Source organism: Onychomys torridus, chromosome 16, assembly GCF_903995425.1.
Source record: "Onychomys torridus chromosome 16, mOncTor1.1, whole genome shotgun sequence".
In the NCBI taxonomy this organism is placed as follows: Eukaryota; Metazoa; Chordata; class Mammalia; order Rodentia; family Cricetidae; genus Onychomys; species Onychomys torridus.
The window spans coordinates 33880015-33904408 of NC_050458.1; the positions used below are offsets into that span (position 1 = coordinate 33880015).

General features: G+C 46.9%; 1 protein-coding gene across 2 annotated transcripts in view; it reads right to left on the reverse strand.

Annotated features, from left to right (window-relative positions):
* Positions 1-24394, reverse strand: part of Zfat (zinc finger and AT-hook domain containing) — a 188343-nt gene that overhangs the window by 144712 nt on the left and 19237 nt on the right. For both annotated transcript variants that reach the window (XM_036208746.1, XM_036208745.1), the window contains exon 2: positions 2647-2823. In XM_036208746.1, coding sequence (XP_036064639.1) covers positions 2647-2823 — 177 coding nt within the window. The remainder of the gene's footprint in view (positions 1-2646; positions 2824-24394) is intronic.

Here is a 24394-nt window from a genome sequence, read left to right on the forward strand (position 1 = left end):
ATGAATACTATATACTGTGTATTTATGCAGGCTCTGCTTGGACAGAGAGAGGGTGTGCTCATTTAGCATTGTAAAGGGTTCTATCAGAATGCTCTCTGAAACAGTTTTGTCTAGAAGGTTCTATTTTTCCATACTCACATCAACCAAGAATACTATTATATGCTTAAAAGCTTTCACCAATTTGATAATAAAAATTTCAATTATGTGTCATTTTAATTTATATTCTGTTGGCCACTAGTGATGTTTCCTGAGAAGTGAAAGATGGGCTGGAACAGGTCCTCTAACAGACAAGAAAAGGCAGCAAAGCCAACATCAAGAAAACCATGTCAAATGGGAACACATTCATCTGACACTTGGGTAGGAGGATTCACGGTGGACCAGGCCCTGTGCTGGGGCTCTGACCCCAAGACAGGAATGACTCAAAGCCATCCTTGGGATCAGTGAGAGAAAGCACCATAAGACGCAGAGAACACACAGCCAGGGCAGGCTGATTTGAGACTCGGAGTGGGGTTCTAGAGCCCAGAGGGAGGTGCTCTGACCTGACACATGGCTAGTGCCAAGTCTCTCCAGGTCAACCCAAGCTGATTAAGGCCAAGGAATATGTAGGAATGAGCAGCACAAAGCCATCTTTGAGGAGCTAGCTTCCCAGGCAGAAGGGTGACCTCGGGTGATAAAGGGGAGAGACAGGCATGAGGGAGCAGTTGTGGGGGTCCAGGGTCAAAGACAGGAGGGGAGGAGGTCCTGAGTGGATAATGACATCTTTAAGTAAGGAGAGGAAGGAAGGGCAGAAGTCAGAATAGACACCTCACAAAATACCCACCCTTAGAACTCCCTGTAAGCACACGTGGGCTTTACTACCCTTTTTCTAGTTCTTGTTTATAAAAGAAACAGAAGTGTAAAATTGATGAACAAGAACTAAACTTTGCAAAAGCTACCCTCACATGCTGGCCATGTTAACCCACTGACGCCTATCAGCCAGGTGAATTTGCTAAAGAAACCACCCATTTTCCTGAGTTCAAACCCCAGAGTCAAGGTGTTTCTTAACTAGAGCCTCTCCTGGGAGGCCTCACTCAGCAGGCTCAGCTGGGAAGTGCTCCTGCAGATGGTCTCTTTCCTACTGGCTCCTCCCCAGAGTCAGGACTCCTCACCTGGCAGGGAAAAGGTGGGAACTGAGGCTCCCTGTGCTAGGGAGAAGCTGATCCCAGAGCCCAGAAAAGCTTTTCTCTCTTTCTTCAGAGTACCAAGTGTTCCCTGCAGGTTGAGAGGTGACTATGGATGACTTCCCACTGATGTGCTTTTCTGTGGGGGAGAGGACAGTTTGTCCCAAAGCCTTCAGGGTGGAGGCAGGTGCGGCACAGGCACACACCAGCCACAATGGTGATGCTGACCTGAGAGAATCCCTTCTCCTCCTCTGCCATGTCAGATGCTGTATTTTCTTAGTTTCTCATCATGCCACACAAACAGCAGCTGGCAAAACTTTCTAGCTTCTCAACAACTTAATCATCTGTCAGACAGGTTTCTCCAGCACCCTGGGCCTTGGCCAGAGGGACTTATTAACCGAACGGTTTTTGTCAGGAGTCTCCTTGTTAACAATGTCCGACAGATGATCAATGAGCCAGACTGTTTTGAATACCAGTCTGAATGTTCCCAGGAAGGAGCAACTGTATGAGGAGAGCAGTTAATGAAGCCCTCGATGGGACATTTACCACCCAGCCTGGGCCTCTACTCAGGAGCCCGGCTGCTGTCCCTCACCATGTATAAGGGGTTTGGTGGGGAAGTTCTCTAAGCCTTGTTTGCAGCCATTCCCCTGTACCATACCTTTTCCTTATCGTCTGCAGGGACCTAATTATAGCACCTGGATGGCGCCTCTAATCCCTGCACCTGCTGCAGCTGATCTCATCCAGGAACAGAGGTACAGCAGCTGCAGACAGATGGATCTCCCTTTCCCACTGACTGTGAACCTGAAGGATGCTGTGTGATGCCAAGATTCACGATCTGAACCTTCCTCTAGGTTTATAATATGGCTTTGGAGACACTGTTTCCAAGATTACAGATAGTAATTTATTGATAGTGTATAACAACCCCTCCCTTCCTCCTCATCTGTGCAGAACCCTGGGTACAGGAGGTACCTTCTCTGACTTGATATGAATATTTCCCTCCATTACTCAGAGAAGTAAAGTGAGTATTAGAAAAGAAACTTCATTTGCTTTAAATAAGTCAGCTGGTGGGTGCCAATGCTGAACTCACCCCACACTTGTCTGGGGTCTTTTTCCTGTTTTTATTCCATAGGAGTCTGACTTATACATACATACATACATACATACATACATACATACATACATATATACATATATACATACACACACACATATACATACATGCACACATGCATACACACACACACACACACACACACACACACACACACACACACACGGTATTAGAGGGACACCTAGACACCTATAGAGCTAGTAGGTAGGAAATTCAAAGACCTGATCTTCCACAAGATCTACATTCAGACAATTACGTGGCTCCAGGTAGATTTTCTAAGTGTCTGCTGTATCCATGATCCAAAGAGCTGGCCTCACAGCAATCTAGAGTGTTCCTGTATCACAAGTTCCTGCCCAGCACACCTGCTGTCCTTACCATCTCCGCTCTTGCTTGGGTTGGGGGTTTCAGGAGTATTCAGAGGCCTGAGGGGAATGATGACATCATCCACATTGACCCCTTCTTCACCATGCTTCTCAGAAACATGGGTCAGCAGTTCTGACTGATTTGGTGAGAAAAGATTACAACATTTACACATGAAGATGGCTGTATTTTCTGTAAGGAAAAAAAAAAACATAAGATATTGTTATTTCTCTGTCACATAAACAATTACTCCAAAGAGCCAAAAAAACAAACAAACAAGAAAACCAGAGAAAGAATCCATGTATTTACTCTCATCAGCCTCCTGCAGACTATGTTCACCTTTGCCTCAGGGGGCCACGACGAAAAGAAAATTCTTTTTCCAGTATTTCAAGACTTCCTCTGGAAGAGAGTAGCATGGACCTCCCTGTGACCCAAACTGACCCAAATCCACCCAGCAACGCAGACTTGAGGAAAGCAGAGTCAATGGAAAGACAGTCATGGTCTAGAAGTTAAACCCTGGCCTGCCTCCAATGGCGAACCCTGGGGATGGCTCAGCATTCCAGCCAAATTCTCTCTGACCAGATGCAAGCAAAGGTCGGCCAGGGCAACACTTGCCAAGAGCTGAGACCCTTGCAATGACTGAGCACCGGGCTCCAACGCTGATGAGACACGAAAGCTAGGAACGTGTGGCTTCGTGCCATTTCATTCCTCCCTAAAACATTATCACTTTTCACAACAAAACTAATAATCCCTCTTGTTCCTAACATTATATCAGGTAAGAAGACAGAATGAGGCAAAAGAACTCATTTTTCAATGATAAAATAATTACACTATAAAGCAGTGTGACATTGGAGAAGTTAAAGTACTCTCTGGGTGACTGAAGTCAGTGGGCAGAGGAGGTCAACAGCCTCCTTGGCAACAGTCACCAGGTTATCCCGCCATGCTCCAAGGCCTTGTCTCACAGTTTAAGGGGCTCACAGTTCACCATGGAGGAAAACGCGGGGTGGCAGGAGCTTGAGGTCACACTGCCAATCAGGAAGCTGAGAGAGATGAATACTTAGTTCACTTTCTCTTTTTCATTCAGTCTGGACCCCAGCCCATGGAATGGTTATCTCTTACAGTTAGAAGGGGTCTTCCCACTTAGATTAACAGAATCTATCTAGATTATCGATCAGAGGCATGATCAAATGGAGAGTACTAATCACCACAGCCTGATACCTGGTTTTGACATGGATATGTGTGGCTAGAAACCATGAGCTGAATGAACTCCACCAAGTTACAGCAAAAGTACTCAGGATACCTACAGGACTAAGGCCATTCCTGTCCGAAACAAATTTAAATACACAGTGCTGAACTAACATACCACCCACAGGCCATGGACAAGCCCTGACCTGATTTGGGCAGACCAAGATGAATCTAGACCCAGACCTGCCAAGAGGTGACCCTCATAGCGCCATGGCACAGACAACACAGAACCACTGTTTCTTACAGTCTGCAATGGTGCAACTTCCCAACCGGCCTCTACCAGTCTAATAGTCTAACATTATTTCACAGGTGTTCTCAGGGGACAGAGAACTCTGTGACATTTAGCAGGGGAGAATGTCTAGGGGCCGCAGAATTATTATAAGGTCTCTCTCTCTCTCTTAGTTCAAAGGCACAGTAAACATGTAGAGATTAAATAAACTTGATGACATTTTGTATGAGGGCACCAGAGAGGGCCCTGGTATCCCAGGGTGACACCTGCCTCAGCCACCTGCTATGAATTAGCATGAGCTTCCCGGGTACCCACTGCATGTTTAGCTGTTGGGCAGTGGACTGTGCCTGCGATTCTGAGTGAGGACAGAAAGAAGCACTGGCTTGTGATCCAGGGCCCTTCACATAAATGTGGGCTCAGCCAAGTGGTGTGGCCGTGAGGCAGGGTTCAGTGAGGAAAACTGGACCAGGGAAGGTTGCCAGGGACAGAGGCTTCCCAGCATGGACTGCTGGGTGTCAGAGCTGCAGGAGAGCAGATCCCAGAAGACACCAGATAGGAAGAGAACTCCCAGAAACTGAGGGGTTGAGGAGGAGACCCAGGACAGGAACTGATATGGCTGAAAGGTCCAGCAGTGATGATGGCTTCGCCCTCAAAGTTAGTCCCCAGTCCCTCTCTCCCAAGCTGCACCGGCTCCCTGCAGTGCTGCCCTGCTGAGCCCCATGTGGCCCTCCACCCCAGTCCTCTGAGGGGGATTTGTTCACCGACTGTGCCAGAAAATAGCAACAGCCTGAGTTGCATGAGGAGACAGAGAAATTGGGGTGGGGGTGGGGGTGCTGGTATGATAGAGGAGGCCACTAAAGGGGTCTGTCAGGAACAGAGAAGCAATATGAGGGCCTGAGATGCAGGGCTGTAGAGAAGAAACACACACCAGGCAGGGCATTGCTGCTGACTGGAAATGAGCAACAGAGGGCAAGCAGGTGAGGGCCTCTGCTCTGCTACTAACAACATAATTGTGTCTTCAATAACTGCCTGCCCTAGACACCCAGGACGGAGCACAGGCCATGCCCTCTTGAACACAGGCATCCAACACAGACAGTGACAGGGCACTTCTTGGAGATGTTTTCAAAGCCATGCATGAACAGCCAAATGTCAAAGCACATAAAAGGGGGTGCTGTACCCACCAAGTGTTAAGGATTATTAATACACCAAAATAATAACAGGAGAGCCACTTTTATTTCCACAGTGGCCAGATATGAAAAAGTATATCTTATATCCTGACATATAGTCGCAATTATGTTGTCAGCTAGCTCTGATGAAGATGTGATAATGTGGGTGCATTTGGGGGTCCAATTACTATGCTCTCTTCCTTAACAAAAGAACTCAGAGAAAATAACATGCTCAGCACAAGGAGACCACAGCAGTCGGGGTTATGAGCATGCAATTCCCAGGAATTATCTGCTGGCTGGAGGCAGGTACCCTGCACTGTTGCAGAGGAAACCCTTAAGATGCTGGCAAAAATAGTTCCTTTTTCTAAACTCCAAGCTAAGGAGCAGCCAGGTCCTCTGTGGACCTCTAGCCTACCTGCCCTGGGGACCCTAAGATAAACAAGGGTTCTGCCCCAGCACCCCCCAGAAGGTGACCATGAACTAGACTATGAGTCTGGGGTCCCAGGGAATGATGGAGCATTAGTGGAGCTGTGGACTGAAGTAGCAGGTTGTAGTCAATGGGAAGAATATTCTGGCACCTAGCACACCATCTAACACTTTGTGTTGTTGCTCCTTGTAAGTCCGTTCAGCATGACTAGAACAAAAGAGGGTTCTAGCATCTGTGGTCTCGGCCCGTATGCAAGCCCGTATCCTGCAGAGGTCATTTACTGCTGAAGTAGCAATATGAGTTCCTGCTCATTGTGAAACAGTCACAAACAGGATTAGAACCGATAGAATCACTGTGAGCCTGGTCCATCTCCTTTAGACCTACTGTGTATCAGAGACACAGTCAGAGTCCAAGGGGGGTCCACCTCAGATGAGTAAGAGCCTTTCCCATCCCATCAGGGCCCCCATGTTCCTCCAACTCCAGACACAGCATGGGGAAAGGCAGAAGAGACACTGGCTTCCACTGACATGAACAGTGAGGTTCAGGAACTCTGGTTAAAATCGCACAATACTCTTCCTTACGGAAACCGCCTTAGAGAGATTGGGACAGTCTAAGCCAGTGGTTCTCAACCTGTGTGTCATGACCCCTATGCAGCACAGCGGTCACATATCAGGTATTTTTATATTATGATTCATAACACTAGCAAAATTACAGTTACCAAGTAGCAACAAAATCATTTTATGGCTGGGGGGTCAGCACAACATGAGGAACTGTAGTAAAGGGCCACAGCTTAGGAAGGTTGAGAACCACTGTGCTGAGCTATTTTGTGACATTGCTCGGGACTGGATGGCAGGATCCCTGGGTACCCTCTGACCACCTATGCATCTACAGGCAGAACTTAAATCTTTCTATCTCAACACATAAAAGGCTGAAGGCAGGTGGCCCAGAATACCTCTGAGTCTGTTTCATCTAGCCAGAATGTGTAGCCTGAGTAGACCAGGAGGCAGACATACACATGTGCCTGGGGCAACACACAGTACATGGCCAATTTCTCAATCCTACACTCTCCTGCAGGGCACTACAAGGCTGACATGCTCCTCAGCTAGAGCCTAACAGCCTAATGAGGCCAGACTCTGACAACCCAGACCATGAGGAGAGAGAGGGTGACAGCTGTTGGCACCTTCTCAACACCCCGGACTCCGAACTCTCCTAAAATTGATTTTATCCACATGAAAATGACTGAAAGCCAGCTGGGGGCAAGACAGGACATGGCAGGTGAGGGGCCAGGCACACTGAGGAGATGCAGAGCCTGGGGTCAGAATATGGGAAGTGGCCAAGCCAGGCATCCTGCACAGACATACACCCTTGCCCAGAGGCAGCCCATTCCAAATGGCCCCAGACAGATGGGGTAGATGAACTTTTTCTTCTCACTAAGACCAGATAAAAGCTCAGGGCACTTCAGATAAGACAAACACAGGGAAACTCAAACTTGAAACAGGCCAGCTCACAACCACAGGACCTGGGAAGCAACACTGCAGTGACATGCTTTGGGTTTCATCCTGCCTCCTGCAACTGGCCTGGAACCAAAGAAGTCACAGAACTGGAAGCTACAGCCAAAGCCTGTTCTCCACCCAAAGGACAAGTGAGGGCTACCAACTAAAACAGACACCCTGTATCCCACCACAACCAAACGTCTCAGCAAACACTGGCCCTAGCCACGTCCCACATTCAAAGGTTGAGAAGGAATCAGGACTCTCACAAGCATCCAGCCATAATGCACATGCCAGCTCTCCACTACAGTGCCCCTAGAGGAGAAGCACTGAGATCCATCAGCCCTCCTAGCCCTGGCTGGCCTTGACACTGCAGCAGAGGTACTAGACAGCCTAGACTCTACTGTCCTACCCAGTGTTATCAGAGTCAGTATAGGTCTAGATTCCACCAATTCACCCAGAGTCAATGGAGGTAATGTAGAGCCTGGACTCCATCACCTAGCCTGTTGGGAGTCTAGACTCCTCCACTCAGCCACACTGGGAACCTGGACTCCACCACACAACCCAGTGGGAGCCTGAACTCCAACACCCAGCACACTGGGAGCCTGGACTCCACCACCAGCACACTGGGAGCCTGGACTCCACCACCAGCACACTGGGAGCCTGAACTCTAACATCCAGTCCAGTGTCAAAAGAAGCAGCAGGAAAAAAAATGAATTCAAGCCCACTGTAAGTCAGAGGACATCACTCTCAACCACAACAGAGTCAAGGGAGCCAGCCAAGGAAGAAGAGCCCAGGATTTCACAGCTCAAACAGCCATGACTCAGTCACCATTCACTCCCCATGACTCTTCAAGGAGCAGGAAAATGGCATGTGGAAGGAGAGATGGCCATAAGCAGACCTCAACAAGATGACACAGACAGCAAGATGATTTGATGAAGACAAAAGCAACCACCACAAAAAGAAAAAAGAAAAAAAAATGTCTTCAAGAGCAAATCCAAGTAACGCAGGAGATGGGAACTGGAGTTCCTCATCCAGGAGACAGACAAGGCAAAGGAATACCAACTGGCAAGTTTAGAACAGAAAGCTTAGAACTGCCACCAAAAAAGGAACAGATAAAAGCCTCTGATGGCAGGCTCAAAGCAAGACGAAAAGAGTAGGAAGGTTGGTGATGCCGGGGACAGAGCAGCGGGACACTGAGCGGAGTGCAGGGACCCAGGGGCCACAGCAAAAGAGCTCAAACTATGTCATCAGGGCCCAGGGATGAGAAGAAGATGCTGAAACTGGGGGAAACGTGGTAAGAAATAACAACTGAAAGCACCTAAATTTTTAGAAAAATAAACCAATGTATTCAAGAAGCTGAGCAAATCGCAAATAGGATAAACTCCAATAAACTTATTCCAAGAAATATAATCAAACATTTGAGAACTAAAAATAAATTCGTGAGAATAGCAAGGGAGGAACAAAACTATTTCCTATCAGAAAACACATTCAGGAGGCAGCAGATTTCTGCCCAGACGATGGAGGCCAGGAGGAAGTGGCACAAAACATCTAATTTCAAGCACACTGCTGGGACTTGCAAGTAGGGAGGAACACAGCACATAGACATGTTGTTTGCTGTTTTTCACTCTTTGCTCTTTTACTGTTTTGGCTCTTTACTCTTTGGGGGCCCACCACCCAGCTCCCAAATCATATATGGAGGCTTATTCTTAATTATAAATGTCCGGCCTTAGCTTGGCTTGTTTCTTGCCAGTTTTTCTTAACTTAAATTATCCCTCTACCTTTTGCCTCTGGGCTTTTTCCTTTTCTTTCTTCTGTATAGCTTACTTTGACTCTCATTCCGTAGCTGACCCCTGATGGCCTCCTCCTTGATCCCTCATGTTCTTCTCTTCTCCTCCCAGATTTCTCTATTTTCTCTGCCTGCCAGCCCCACCTATCCTTTCTCTTGCCTCATTATTGGCAGTTCATCTCTTTATTAGACCATCAGGTGTATTAGAAAGCAAAGTAACACAGCTTCACAGAGTTAAACAAACTCAACATAAAAGAATGCAACACATCTTTGCATTGTTAAAGAAATGTTCCACAGCATAAACAAATGTAACACATCTTAAAATAATATTCTACAACCCACAGGCACAGCCAAGGTACAGTCCATGCTAACCCCCCCATCTCTGGGAACTGGTGTAGAAACTCAGATTCTGAACTCCCAGCTGCCTATCCCATACCTCCCAGTACATTTCATGCTGCCTTCACTCGTGAGCTGTAATCACAGCCTCAATGGCCCAGCATCTTCCTCTTAGCAATAATATCAATGGAGATCCATTAAGACCCCATTTGTTAGATGAATTAATGATAGCAAAATGCTTAAGCATTAATCAATAAACACAAGAAGACAAAACGCTACACTGCTAGGTTATTAAATCACTCCATATAAAGACTGTACTTTAAAAAAATCTCTCACTTCTGCTCCTTGATGAGCATAAATCACCCTCTCTATTCTCCAACTAGCTTCTATTTGGATGTATTAACTGCCAGAGAGTTCAACAGCCAGAGCCAAGTCCCTATTGAACTGTTTGTCTTCTGAGACGAGACGGCAAGAACACTTTTATACTTTTTGTTTTCCTGCTTTTCACTTGTCTTTAAGTTACTAAATTCATAGAGGCTAGCAGCTCCCAAATAGGAGTGGAAATGTTTTAACAACATAGAGCCAGACTTCTGTCACAGCCAACATAATGCATGAGGTCTCATATTGCGCAGCTTTGTGCACTACCACAGCCCCTTCCGCCTACCTCCCTGGTGCAGCAGGCAGTGTGGCAGTCTCAGAAAGTACTACCTTCCTTTACTCTTTTTTATATCTAGGAGTGTTTTGCCCACATGCACACATGTATGTATACCACCTGCATACAGTGCCCCTGTAGGTCAGAAGAGGGCATCAGGTCTCCTGGAACTGGAGTTACAGATGGTTTTGAGCGACCACATAGCTCCTGGGAACAGAACGTAGGCCCTCTGAAAGAGCACCAAGCACTGTAAACACTGGGCTGTCTCTCCAGTCCTTGCCCTTCCTTTATTGTTAAGGGAAGAAAATCAGGTTAGAATGTTCTCCTTCACTCCATTTCCTCTGAAGAGCCTTTAACCGCCTGTGGATATATCCCATGCTATCATTATCATCACCACTATCACCAATGTCACTATCATCACAAATGTCATCACCATGACCACTATCGCCATCACTACCATTACCATCATCATCAAACACCGTCATCACCATATCACCATTGCTGTTACCAGTACTATCATGAATACCACCTTCACCACGTCCATCATCACCACCACTGTCACCATTATCACTACCACCATCATTACCACTTGTGGTGAAAGAAAATGGCCCCACAGGGAATGACACTAGTAGAAGGTGTGGCCTTGTTAGAGGAGGTGTGGCCTTGTTGGAGGAGGTGTGGCCTTGTTAGAGGAGGTGTGGCCTTGTTAGAGGAGGTGTGGCCTTGTTCGAGGAGGTGTGGCCTTGTTAGAGGAGGTGCGGCCTTGTTGGAGGAGGTGTGGCCTTGTTAGAGGAGGTGCGGCCTTGTTAGAGGAGGTGTGGCCTTGTTGGAGGAGGTGTGGCCTTGTTAGAGGAGGTGCGGCCTTGTTGGAGGAGGTGTGGCCTTGTTAGAGGAGGTGCGGCCTTGTTGGAGGAAGGCTGTCACTGTGGCGGTGGGCTTTGAGATCTCCTATGCTCAAGCTACACTCAGTGTGGCACACAGTTCCTTCGCCCCTGCAGGTTGAGATGGAGAACTCTCAGCTTCTTCTCCAGCACCGTATCTGCCTGCACGCTGACATGAAGATAATGCACTAAACCTCTGAAACTGTAAGCCAGCCCCCAATTAAATGGTCCTGGTGTCTCTTCACAGTACTAGAAATGCTAAGACACCATCACATGTATTAAAACTTGCTGAAACTAAAATTTTAAAGGATGAAGTAGACAAGAAGGAGGCTTAAATTCACCAAGCTCTCACCATCAACAAGTACCATACGAGGCTCACACTAAGTGCACTTAATCTTCAAAGCAATCCTCTGAAATGGGTTTTATTATTATATTTCTCCACTGTAGGACAGCATCTCTTTTAAGAAGTACTAACACCTTACATGTCACTAAAAAGACAAAAACACAGATAAATAGACTAAGATATGCTGGCTTCTCATCACACCAATTAAAGACACCTCTCGGTGTTCAAGCTGCCTGCATCAATAACCGACTGTAATGTTTTCACAATTCAATGGGAGCAACATAGGCCCAGCACAGAGAAAGTACTGGGCAGCCTGGCTGTGAACTCAGGAAAGCTTGACTCCTGCTCTTTCTTCACCCTGTACAACCTCACTTCCCACTGTGCATACACCAGGCTGCAAGCCACTCCTTCAAGACAAGAATGGAGACAGCTGAATAAAACAGAAGGAATTTGTCACACTACCTTGCCAAGATGCTGCCAGCCCAAAGAACACCTCTACCTTCCCTTAAGACACTAGCACCTCATCAGAAAATCATAAGAGACATTGTAACAAGTCACATTCCCTACCATGCCTAGGACTTTCATAATACAAAATGAACCTATTATGTGAAATGAGCTATCTTCCTTAGACACGGCACTATTGCACCATGTACAACCTGGCCAGCAAATATATATGGCTATAGAGTAGCCATGCAACTAAGACAGACACTAAGACATCATCCTGTGTTACAGGCCAGCAAATATAACTTGTCTAAGAGGATGGGCTACAGGCCCGTGGAGTTCAAAGGCTACAGCTCCAAGGATAAGTTTAAAAATCAGGAAGTAGAAAATGGATTATGTCTGTACAAACATCTACATAGGAGTGACCGTGTCTGGAAAAGGCTGGAGCTCCTCTGGATAAGGCACTGGCCTGTCAGGGGAAGGGAGGCCCACCAGGCCCAGGAGATACAAACTCAACTCCACAGGGTGTCAGAGGGCAGCAGCAGCCAAGGAACAGAACCAAGACGCTGACCCCTTGCAAGGCAGATACTGCCATGCAGGGAACCTGCTCCAATGGGACTGTGCAGGAGGCCTGGCATTAGCAGGCAAGTACAGGAAAGCTGCCACCATCATCTGTGTCCCAGGTCTAGGCAGCAGGGCTCCAAACACTGGATCTGGGTTAGGAATCCCCCGGAAGGCAGCTAAATGAGATTGGGCAGACCACAGAAGCCAACACAGTCCAGGGACTGCCAGTCTGTAGTTTCTCATAAAAGCTTTCACACCTAGGTGGAAACTGGAAAGAGCTGCTACCTTGCAGGGAGACAGCCAGAGAAGCAGTGTGAGGAAACAGAAGCAGCAATGTAGCTTGCTGTGAGTGAGAGAAAGAAGTAGGGATTCAGACTCTGCCCATCCACACAGCTCCCAACAGCCAGCTCCAGTGACAGGCCCTAGACAGGCAGGTAAGAAATGGGGCTATTTCCTGCATTAGAATCTTATGTGAGTTTTCAAGGTTCTTTAAAAAAATAAAAGATTAAATTGAAGAAATCACCTGAGTGCTGAGGAGATAGTCTCGTGTTGCACAAGCATGGCCCAAGTTCGAATCCCTTGCACCCATGTAAAAAGCCAGGTGGTACTGCATACCTGTAGGCCCAGCACTGGATATGGAGGATAGAGACAGATGGACCCCAGGAGTTCAGTAGTCAGTCTGTCTACCCAAAATGGCAAGCTCTGAATTCAGTGAAAAGACCGTCTCAAATATAAGGTAGAGAAGCAGTCGAGAACAGCATCCCAACAGCAACCTCTAACCCCCATATGCAGCTGCATGGGCAAGGACACAAGCACAAATATGTGCATACATACAGATAAATGCATGCATACACACATGCAAACATACACATGCATACATACACACGCACACATACATACATACACACACAAATACACTTATGTTCATGCATGCCCATACAAAAACAGTGCACACACAGACACATGCATACATACATACACATGTAAACACATGCATACATACATATACATACAAACACATACATGCACAGGCATGCACACATACAAAACATATATGCCCACACAAACACATACATAACATAGAAGCACACACACAAATATATACTCACATTCACACACATACACATGCAAAGACACACAAACACATACATAGCACTTGAGTTGGTGTAGGAAAGAAATGAAACAAAACACTAGGGTGTCCTTGGAAGATGAAGATGGGCACCAGCTGGACAAGACCATGAGACCAAGGCCAGCTCTGGACACAGTGGTAAACCAAGCCTCATAACTAAAGACTGAACATCTGCCTGGTGGGAGTGAGCTAGGTGGAGACATGTAAGGGCTTTTCCACATCTTTATCTCATAGGGACAGACTAGACTGATAACATGACCCAAAAGAAGCAGGAAATTGGTTTAATTAGTTTCAAAGTCAATGTAGGTGTGGATTAAATGAGAAAATGCACTTTCGATGCAGAAATTAAATGTATTGCAACTAGACGCTTTGTGGGCACAGTTGGTGCAGACTGCCCAGCCTCCAAGTGGCAGATTCCAGTGCTGCAAAGTGTGGGTCAAGTGAGTGCAGGACCAGGTGAGCAGAGGGTCCTGGGAAGTGGAAACCTGAGTGAGTGCATGACCCAGATGAGCAGAGGGCCCTGGGAAGTGGAGACCTGAGTGAGTGCAGGACCAGATGAGTAGGGGGCTTGAGGAAGCAGAAAGCTTGGGGAAGGAGAAGACCTACCTAGAGTTCGGTAGCATCCCAACTTTCCCTGTCAACCCTGTTGCGATATAAGATCTATGCTACCTTCAGCAATGAATAATATCCACCTTCTTCATGACTGTGACTACACTTGATCATCACTACTACCCTTGGAAATAGCCAAATTGGTGGTGCTGTCACCACCAGCACCATCACTACCATCATCAACATCATCATCATCATCACTACCTTCATGGCAATCACCCTCACCATCATCATCATCATTATACCATCACTATTATCACCTTCATCTTCTTTATCTCCCTCATCAGCACATCAATATTAGCACCAGCATCAGCAGCATCACCATCATCACTACCACCCTCAGGACCATAAACACCAGCATCACCATCATCACTACCACCCTCAGGACCATAAACACCAGCATCACCATCATCACTATCACCCCCAGGACCATAAACATCAGCATCACCATCATCACTATCACCCCCAGGACCATAAACATCAGCATCACCATCATCACTACCACCCTCAGGACCATAAACACCAGCATCACCATCATCACTACCACCCTCAGGACCATAAACACCAGCATCATCATCATCACTATCAACCTCAGGACCATAAACACCAGCATCACCATCATCGCTATCACCCCCAGGACCATAAACACCAGCATCACCATCATCACTACCACCCTCAGGACCATAAACACCAGCATCACCAGCATCACTATCACCCCCAGGACCATAAACATCAGCATCACCATCATCACTATCACCCCCAGGACCATAAACACCAGCATCACCATCATCATTATCACCCTCAGACCACAAACACCAGCACTACCACCATCACACTGTCACCATAATCATCACCACCACCATTACCCCCATTTACAAAAGAGAAGCCTGGGGCTGATAGACATTAATGAGCAGTCAAGGAGCTCCCACCCTGATAAGTGATAATGACAGCAAAGCTTCACCAAGACTTTCCAAGTTGACTGCAGATAAGTGACCTGCAGTGTCGGTGTGTTGTTTGATGAAATACTCATGGCGTTTGCTGTGAGGAATGCTAGTGTTGTGCCCCTAACTCAAGCAGTATCATAATCAAAAGGAAAAACTACAACTTGGAAGAGACAGTAGATTAGAAAAGGAACTTTGTTCCCTGTGTGTTATTACTGAAATTTATTTATTTAAGTAGCAATAAGCCAGAAAAAAAGGAAAAATCTTGTTGTGAATTCACCCAGACCATATATACTTACTAATCTCAGCCACTGCACAGCTTGAGAACAGACCAACCCAAAACCAGGCAACAGTGAACCGCCATTCCAGGTGGACAACCTTATAAGCAAATAAATGTGCTAATATCGCCCTCTGGTGGCCATCTATGGCAGTACAACAAAATAAAAACAGCTACCACGGACTTTGCTAGACACTATTCTGCCTATTACCCTACTTAACTAACCTTTACATTCACCTCACCAAGGAGAGGCTTTTGTGTCCATTTGACAATGAGAAGAGTAGACCATGGAAGGGATTACTGGGTCGAACAGCAGGTGGGCACACAGCAGGACCAGAATCTGAAGTCACCATTTGATTGGGCTGTTTTTCCACAGCCCTACCTAATGGACTTGTCCTGGCAACTGAGGTGTACCTAGTCAAACCTGGCTGGTGAGTCAGGCCAGACTTAACTCTAACAGACTGTCCTCATAACCAGCCACTTCCTGCCCCATTCTTAATCTTCCTACAAGTCACTTTCAAATCTCTGGGCTTTCTTATTACTAAGACACACAACTCTGCGCAGCAGCAATGATGCTAAGAAGGAGACTCTGCGGAGGCGCATGCGTGCACTGATGTGAGGGACAGTGTGGTCGTTTGAATAAGAATGGCCTCCATGGGCTCATATATTTGAATGTTTAGTCAGCAGGCATGGCACTATTCGAAAGGTTTAGAAGGATGAACAAGTGTGGTCTTGGAGGAAGTGTGTCACTTGAGCGGAGCTTTGTGGTATCAAAAGCCCATGCCAGGCCCAGGCTCTCTCTCTGCCTACTGGATGCAGCTCTCAGCTATGCCCCAGAGCCTCCCTGCATGCCACCATGATGATAATAAACTAACCCTCGGAAATGTTAGCAAGCCCCCAGATAAACACTTCCTTTCCTAAAAGCTGCCTTGGTCAGGGTGTCTCTTCACAGCACTGGAGCTCTGATCCAGACAGCCAGTGGCTGAGGCATGCACTGTGTAAAACAGAGCAGACTTCCCCCAGATTTCCATCTGCTACATGTCACTCAGCAGGTCATGTGACATCCATTCCGCTGCTCACTATTGTATATCCTGAGTGGGAATAGGCTCACACGTGTATCACGAGTGGTGATGGGTTCACGCGGATCTGTGTAAAGAAATACAGAGGCCCCTCAAGGATGAACTTTTAGCCTTTTCTGCTGCAGGGTGGATTCCTCTGGGGACTGAACTGCCCTCACAGAGCAAAGGACTCTTTTATCATTTTACAAATCACACCTTTAGTGAGTCAATTCCTACACCAAAAGTCTTTGATCTAAGCCCCCAAGAGGGATAAAGCCAAATGCAAATTCTCAGTACAAATACCAGCTTTCTGGGTTGTTTATACTAAGTTTGCATAGGCTTTGATTCCCTGGGAAAACTCTCAGATAAGACTTTAAACAGGAGGTACAGAAATGGGGGTAACAATTACAAAGGGCAGATTAGTTGCCAGGTCTAACACTCCAGTGTCAAATCAGCAACAGCTTGTGGGAATTCTTCCTTCAGCTCACCTATGTGACCTATGCTCTACCAACATAGTATGATTTAGTCTAAGAAGACTTAGACAGCTAATGTTAAAGGAAAGGATGGAGGAATAAATGGATATTCTGATTCAAAACAGCATAGATCTGACCCCAGCTTTGATCCACATGGCTGTTGTTACCCAGGGCATGTGTATGTAGTCTCTGTGAACTCGTTTCTCCCTGTCCAGAGCTGTGGAGGACAGCAGGATGCTGAGAATACAATGCACCGACCTCAGTGCCTTGTAGTCAAGAGACACTACCCTACACCATACAGGAGAAAGGGCATCACTTAGGCAGGGAGCCATCATATAGGTGATGGGGAGCAGAGCCTCTCAGCTCACTGATGGCCCTGGTTTCTCCAGTGGCAGATAAAACAGAAGTCTCTAAATCTCTTCAGGTCTCCTTTTCTCATCTGAATGGCAAACAGCTCAAGCTGTTATTTGGAAATGTTTGGAAGTGGAAGCTGGTCTTAGTCTGGCGGTATCCAAAGCCTGAGAAAACAAAGCCAAAGCAAAGGGAGGGGACAGACAAGACCCCACCCTCCCCACCCACAGAGAATCCCCATGGCACCTGCCAGCCCTGTCCTACTGATGTCTCAACAAATGCACACCTTTAATGTGTAGAATTACCAGGCATCTCATAAGATGCTGATGTGCACGCCAACCTCTATAGCTCACAAAGTTAACATGTTTATTAAATGCCAGGGAGAAATCCCAGAGGGGTTTCTCTGCTGAATCTGAATTAACAAAATAAAATAAGGAATGTTCAATATCAGCTATAATTATGGCTGGGACAACAGTTGCATTATAATTTTATGCATACACATTTCTTCCATGCTAAAACTTGGCATGAAATTTTTAAAGTTATTTTTCAGCGCTCTCAAAGTGAGAGTCCTGGGCAATGAAGTATGTTTATACTGAACAGGGTAATCATACTGGTGGAAAAACATGGCTCTTTCCACAGGAAACCACCAAAAACACCAATAGAGACAAGAACAGTCCCTGAACCCAGCAGACCAGTGGGAACACAGGACCACAAGGTTCTAACACAGAAACTAATAGCACAATCCATCAGAATGTGGTTGAGGCCACCACCCAGAACTCACCTGATACCCCTGTAGCAACCAAGTCTCTGCCACTATTCCCATTCTGAACGTAAAAGCAGCCAAACCTCCATTTTGCCGGTTTCTAAGAGAGAGAGAGTCATGCCCACAGATGACAGCACCGTGTTACCAAGTGCCTAGCTTTGGTTTGCTCATCTTTCTTCTGAAATAATGAGCTGCTTTCAAGCCATTGGCAACTGTGTCCCAAAGACACCACAGACCACACTTCATCAGCCAGCAACATACCTGGAGCCACCTTCCCCTTTCTGAATATGCAGACTCAGCCCGGATACAGTAACTACAACTGCCCTCACTGACCCAGCAGGGATGGCAGGGAGGGTAATGAGAGAGCCATCATATGGGTGGTGGGGGAGCCATCATCATATGGGTGGTGGGGAGCCATCATCATATGGGTGGTGGGGGAGCCATCATCATATGGGTGGTGGGGAGCCATCATCATATGGGTGGTGGGGAGCCATCATCATATGGGTGGTGGGGGAGCCATCATCATATGGGTGGTGGGGGAGCCATCATCATATGGGTGGTGGGGGAGCCATCATCATATGGGTGGTGGGGAGCCATCATCATATGGGTGGTGGGGGAGCCATCATCATATGGTGATGGGGGAGCCATCATCATATGGGTGATGGGGGAGCCATCGTCATATGGGTGGTGGGGGCATTGCAGGTTAACAAAGTACTGATGCTGATACGAGCAGGCAGCATTTTAGACCCTAAAGTCTAGCTTGCTAGCTAATACTACTGACTGCTTCTCCACTTGCATCCTCAGTCCTCTGAGACATACACGCACACACGTAAAGCACAAATGTGTGTACACACGCATATCCATGCACACATACATACAAGCAAAAATGCATGCACAGACACATGGGAAAACAACACACACACACACACACACACACACACACACACACACGTGCATGCACACACACACATACACACACACACACACACACACACACACACACACACACACTCACTTTAGGAAAACGAAGGGCATAGGCAATTCAGAAACTAGTAAAACAAAATAGCGTCATGGTGAAACCAGGCAGAAATGGAGGCTATGACTCTAGGACGACTTGTCAGAAGCCAGGGTACAGGTGAGGGAAGGAAAGTGGACCCAGCTCTGGAAGGTGAGCCCAGCCTCTCCACATAGGTCCAAGTTCTGCTCACATAATCTACGCCCTGCACCCTCAGCCCAGAAGCAGTGTTACAGAAGGCTAACAAAGCATGGAGGAAGGGCAGGACCGAAGGAGGGGCAGCCAGGCCACACAGCCTCACTGTCCTGTTTAGCTGCTGGTTTCTCATCTGGCTTGATGCTCAAGATTGAAGCAGTTTGCTCCCAAGAGGCACAGGCACTCTGGTTGCCACAGGACAGTGCTCTTGTCCCCTCCCCATGGATGCAATCTGCAGACACACTGCTTCTTGGGAGAGGGATCCAACTCATCAAAGCCAAGCCGTGGGAAATCCGGGCCTGACTCAACCCACTTCAACGTAGGCAACACTTCCAATCAACAAATCTGAACTTCGCATGCATCGTGGGTAAGCTGAGTAGGAGCTGTGCAGTTGGCAAGTTAGAGAACCCACTGAGTAAACTCAGACTTGTAAGTGACCACCAGCCAGGCAGGGTGGACTCCATAGATCCGTCCTTCCTCTGGTGTCCTGGGAACTGTCTCTGAAGATGGTCCTGCCGGCAGGACACTGGCAGGGGCGGAGTCAGAAGTGCACTCGCAGATAGGTGAGGAGCCACGCCCATTCCAGCGCAGGCACAAATAAAAGGCCCAGGGCTTTGTCTAGACAAGCACTGCCAACTGAAATAGGAGGTGGCCACAGATGGGATTTTAAACTTCTAGAAGCCACATTAAAAGAAAACGGAGCACCCAAGGTGACTTTTAACAGTACTCTTTATTAACCGAGTAGACCTACAACGGCATCTACCCTGTAGTCCATTTCCAAGAGCTCCATGAGAAACTCCATCCTTTCTGTACCAACTCTTCACACTCGAGAATCTTTTCCACTCACAGCACATCCTGGTCTGGGCTATAATACACCCAGGACCCATTCACACTGTTTCCAGAATACCAGGAATGTCTGTCACTGTACATCAGGGTCATGGCAGACATGTCCCCCTCCCTAACCCCCAGGAGGCTGGAACATAGCCTCTAGCCCTCAAAAACCTTTGCAACTCGGTAAATCTGGAAAGTGGAGACAGAGTTAGCAAGATGGAAATACAGACTATGAAAGGACTACAGCGCTGGTCACACTCTGCAGGGAAAGGCAGGAGACAGAGGGACATGTTCATTTATTACTGTCCCGGGTCTAAATGCCGACTGTGTGCTCAGAGCTCCAGAGGTCACAATCAAAACAGATAATAGCCTGGGTAGAAACTAGAGACAGATGTGGGAAACACGCTAATTCAAATTCAAATTGTAAATGTCTGCTTTACTTATTATAAAAGCCTGAGATCGGTCTGTCTTAAGAGTCCAGGGTCTCACAATTAATTCCAGGAATAAGAACTTCCCTTTAATATTCAGACATCACTGGGGTCTCTTGCAACTCCAGAGGAGAACATTAATGTAAGGAAAACAAGTAGAGAAAGAAGTTTCCAAGCCACCACCCACCCACCTACCCTCAGCTCACCCAAACCATCCAGCTCCGTTTCCTGAAGACAAACTATGAAGTAAGTTTTAGAGCTAGTCTCTAAATAACTGTGCTCTGTGACTACCTCATACAGTGGCTTCATATTTCAGTATTTAATGAATGCCCAGTATGTGTCACATCCTCTGCCAGGCACAATTAGAAATGAGGAAGATACAGGCCTCCCTCCAGCAACACAAATGAGCCACTCCATTTGGCATGCCCGCGCGCATTGCTCTCTGGGGCTGGACTTCATGGATACTTGCCACTGGTAGGAGAGAAGTGCTCAACTCAAGTCTTGCAGGGTCAGACAGCCCTGCCTGCCCCCCCACCCCCACACACACACCAGCGTCGCTCTGCAGGGTAGCTGCCACCTATGTTTATGCCAGTGGGAACCTCAGAGAGTCAGCCCAGCTGCCCTTGCCCTAAGGGGTCCTGGGAGTCCTGCCCCAGGAAGACACTGGCAGCCCAGCCCTCTCACAGTCCAGGGCTATGAGGACACAGCGGGCAAATGTGAACTCTGGCAGGGGCTGCTAACTCCAGCTCAGGCACCTCCACAGAGAGGGAGACATGGCAGCACCTGCTCCCTGTCTCTCCAGCTTGTTCATGGATTCAGGACCTATTCTTGAAGTCTTGGACCCAGCTTTGTTCTCACAGAGAGGTTTCTGGAAGCATTTTCATCTGGGTGTCCAGAGTCCCCCATCCCTTACATACCGGCTTGGTATTATGACCACAACTTACAACAGCAGATTTAGTGGTGGGCTTATCTTATCTCCCTAATATAGTATAATCTCTTAAAACACCAAGAGCATGCAATTAAAACATAATAAAGTCCTGAAAATAGAAATGTTAAGCATTACCAAAGAAGTTCCCTCTGCGCGGAGCAAGCTGCACTTCCTTTGTGGTGAGGCCAGGACACTGCTAGTCTACACCTGAGGACCCTGAGACCATGGACCAAGGCTCTCCTAACTCCCACTTCCTAGCAAAGCAAGCAGGACCCTGAACTGAGTAAGAAGTTGAGGCTCAGGGTGGGACAGCCACCCCTAGTCCCAGAAGTGAAGACAGTGGCAGCCAGCTCCTTCCATAATAGGAATATATGCAGTGTCTAAATGGTGGATTAAAGGGATTCCTAGGAGATGGAGGCCAAGTGCCAGGAGAGGAGATGCTCACTGAAGGCCAGCAGAGCCTAGGCAGCACAGCCCAGCTCAAACATAAAGCCTTGGTTCAATTCCAATGCCGTTCAGGGGATCTATGGCTTTCCTAGAGATATACCCCATGTCTAACACTCATCAGCTCTTCATGTTTACAACTCACACATAGAAAAGGAAAAAGGAAAAAGAAAAATCTGCCCTCTTATTAGTGGAATTATTAAGGCAACTCCACATAGTTAAAAGGGAGGTTTATTTTGTGGGGTAACTTACAAGTGAAGGGATAGGTTAACAGGGTCTGGGAAAGGTGTAATGCAGTCCGGCGGTGTTCTCTGGAGAACTCTGCTCAGTCTACCTCCAGTGTCCAGGGTCCAAGAAACAAGAGAGCTCCCCCATCTGGATCTAGGGTCTTCAGAGGTCCTCTCTTGGCTCTGCCTTGTAGGTGTGACTGTTACCAAAGCCTCAAAGAGGGTGGTATTTCAGGTCAAAACTGGACTGGCTACCCACTACACCCTCTCACTGAAATACAAGAAATATACTGCTCCAAAAATTCATATATTCAATGCAAATAAATAAATAAAATAAACAAGTGTAGGAACCCTAAAGTGAAATCGAGAAGATGCAATCAACTGTTCACATTTTAAAGAAATGTGTGTAATTGCATTGAACAGAAGGAGAGGCAAGATGGTCCCGAGAGACTTTGGAGCGGGGAATCTGAACCTCAGGCTAAGGAAGGAGTTCTGGTCAACAGACATCTTTCACAGAGACAACGGTGTGGGATTCAGAAAGTACTTAGCATATTCTAGGAAGGAGCAAGCAGCCAGGCATGCTGTGGGTTCGGAAGGGCTTTCTTTCTACCAGGAAAGGGACTTATGAATGTACCGAGTTGTAGGAGAAAACAAGCCCTGTGGTGTTAAATTGGAATTGTGCAGTTCTATATAAAATCAACAGCCTTGCAGATAAAAATATAGGTGGGAGTATGGATGAGCATAGATGCATCATATACCAGACATATAAAGAGACACCCATTTCCTAGCTGCGTTTACAGAGAGGGTTGAGACACAAAGGCCCATCAGTGACACCCCCAGTCTTCAGGTCTCCTGGAAAAAGCATCAAGTCCCAGACCTGGAAGAAGGAAGAAACAATAAACCCAGAACATCTTGGACCACAAAGGCATCAAGTCCCAGACCTGGAAGAAGGAAGAAACAATAAACCCAGAACATCTTGGACCACAAAGCAATGACGTGCTCAAGAAAAAGCAAGCATATCAGGACACAAGGCTTTAGGAGCTTCAAATCGCCCAAACAGTCAGAAGAAACAATGAGAAAGGAGTATAAATCACTGGCTAAAATAAGGAGTTCATGGGTCTCCAGTAACATAAATCAATCAACAAAAAGAAGACTTTCTGGCCTGTGGAGAATGAATGCCCACTACTGTGGTGATCCCTCCACAACACATGCCTACATGCAAATACCATGTGTGTAGGGTACAGGTATATAGGAATAAGACAGGAATGTAGGAATAAGATAGGAATATAGGAATAAGCTTAAGGGACAGAAACTGACACCCAACAGCTCAGCCAGCAAAAATGGATTAACCTTTAACTGGGCCCTTCCATGTTTTATGATGAGCAGCTCTGTCAAATGTTAGTTTTCTTTTACTAAAGACTGCCCTTTGTAGCCCTGGGGTTAGCTATTCTTGAATAACCCCCTACCACTCACTACTGAAACCAAAGTTAACTTTTAATGAGTTCTGACAACCTGCCTTGTGTTGTCCCCCCCCCCCCCCCCCCCCCCCCCCACCCTCCGCCATGAGAACTCAGCTATGTCAGGAGAAGCTGCAGGTTTAGGCAAACATCAATTAACTGAGTTAGGGAGAGCTGCAGTGATATACAGATACCATTTAGCTGAAAACCCCTAAAACCTTGTTAATGGTAAATTGTAAAAACCTAAAAACAATTTGTCTCTAAAAGTTTCACTTCAAAATTGTAAAAAGTCCTTTGTCCATACCTAGAGCATTCCCCTTTCTATAAAAAGGGGCTCACAACACCCCCCACCCAGCTGCCACAGAGCCTCAGAATCCCTAACACTGGCTGTGGTCTCAGCTGATAGGCTGTTGTGCTTCGTGGTGATAGCTCCTCGTTTTCCTCTTTGGTTTTTGGAATAAACTCTGCTTCTGGTTTAATGGACTTTGGTGGTCTGTCTCCCATTATTGCAAGACCCGAGCCCCAACATGTGTTAATCCTAAATTTACACAGTGATTTTTGGGGGGTGGGGTGGGCTTTTTTTGTTTGTTTGTTTGTTTTTGGTATTTTTGGTTTTTCAACACAAGGTTTCTCTGTGTAGCTTTGCGCCTTTCCTGGAACTCACTCTGTAGACCAGGCTGGCCTCGAACTCACAGAGATCTGCCTGGCTCTGCCTCCGGAGTGCTGGGATTAAAGGCCTGTGCCACCACTGCCCGGCTCACACACTGTTTATACTTTGTGTGAAGAAAACATTGAGCAGGTATGGTAATGGCAGAGTTTGGCAACAATCATCAATGGAACCAGGTCAGAGAAAGGCGATTTGAGGAGAAGATGTAGCATGACAAACAAAATCTCAAAGTATTTGCCCTGGGGCATTTAATGACAAAGGGAAAGTCAGTAGCCTCATGACAATGAACCTGACCCCCTCAAGCATGTAGCATCAGTGGCAAGGAGATGACTAGAGATCATTGGCCCACTGCAAGCCATGCTGAGAACTCCACATCATTCGTGTGGTAATTCCAAAACGTGCACAAC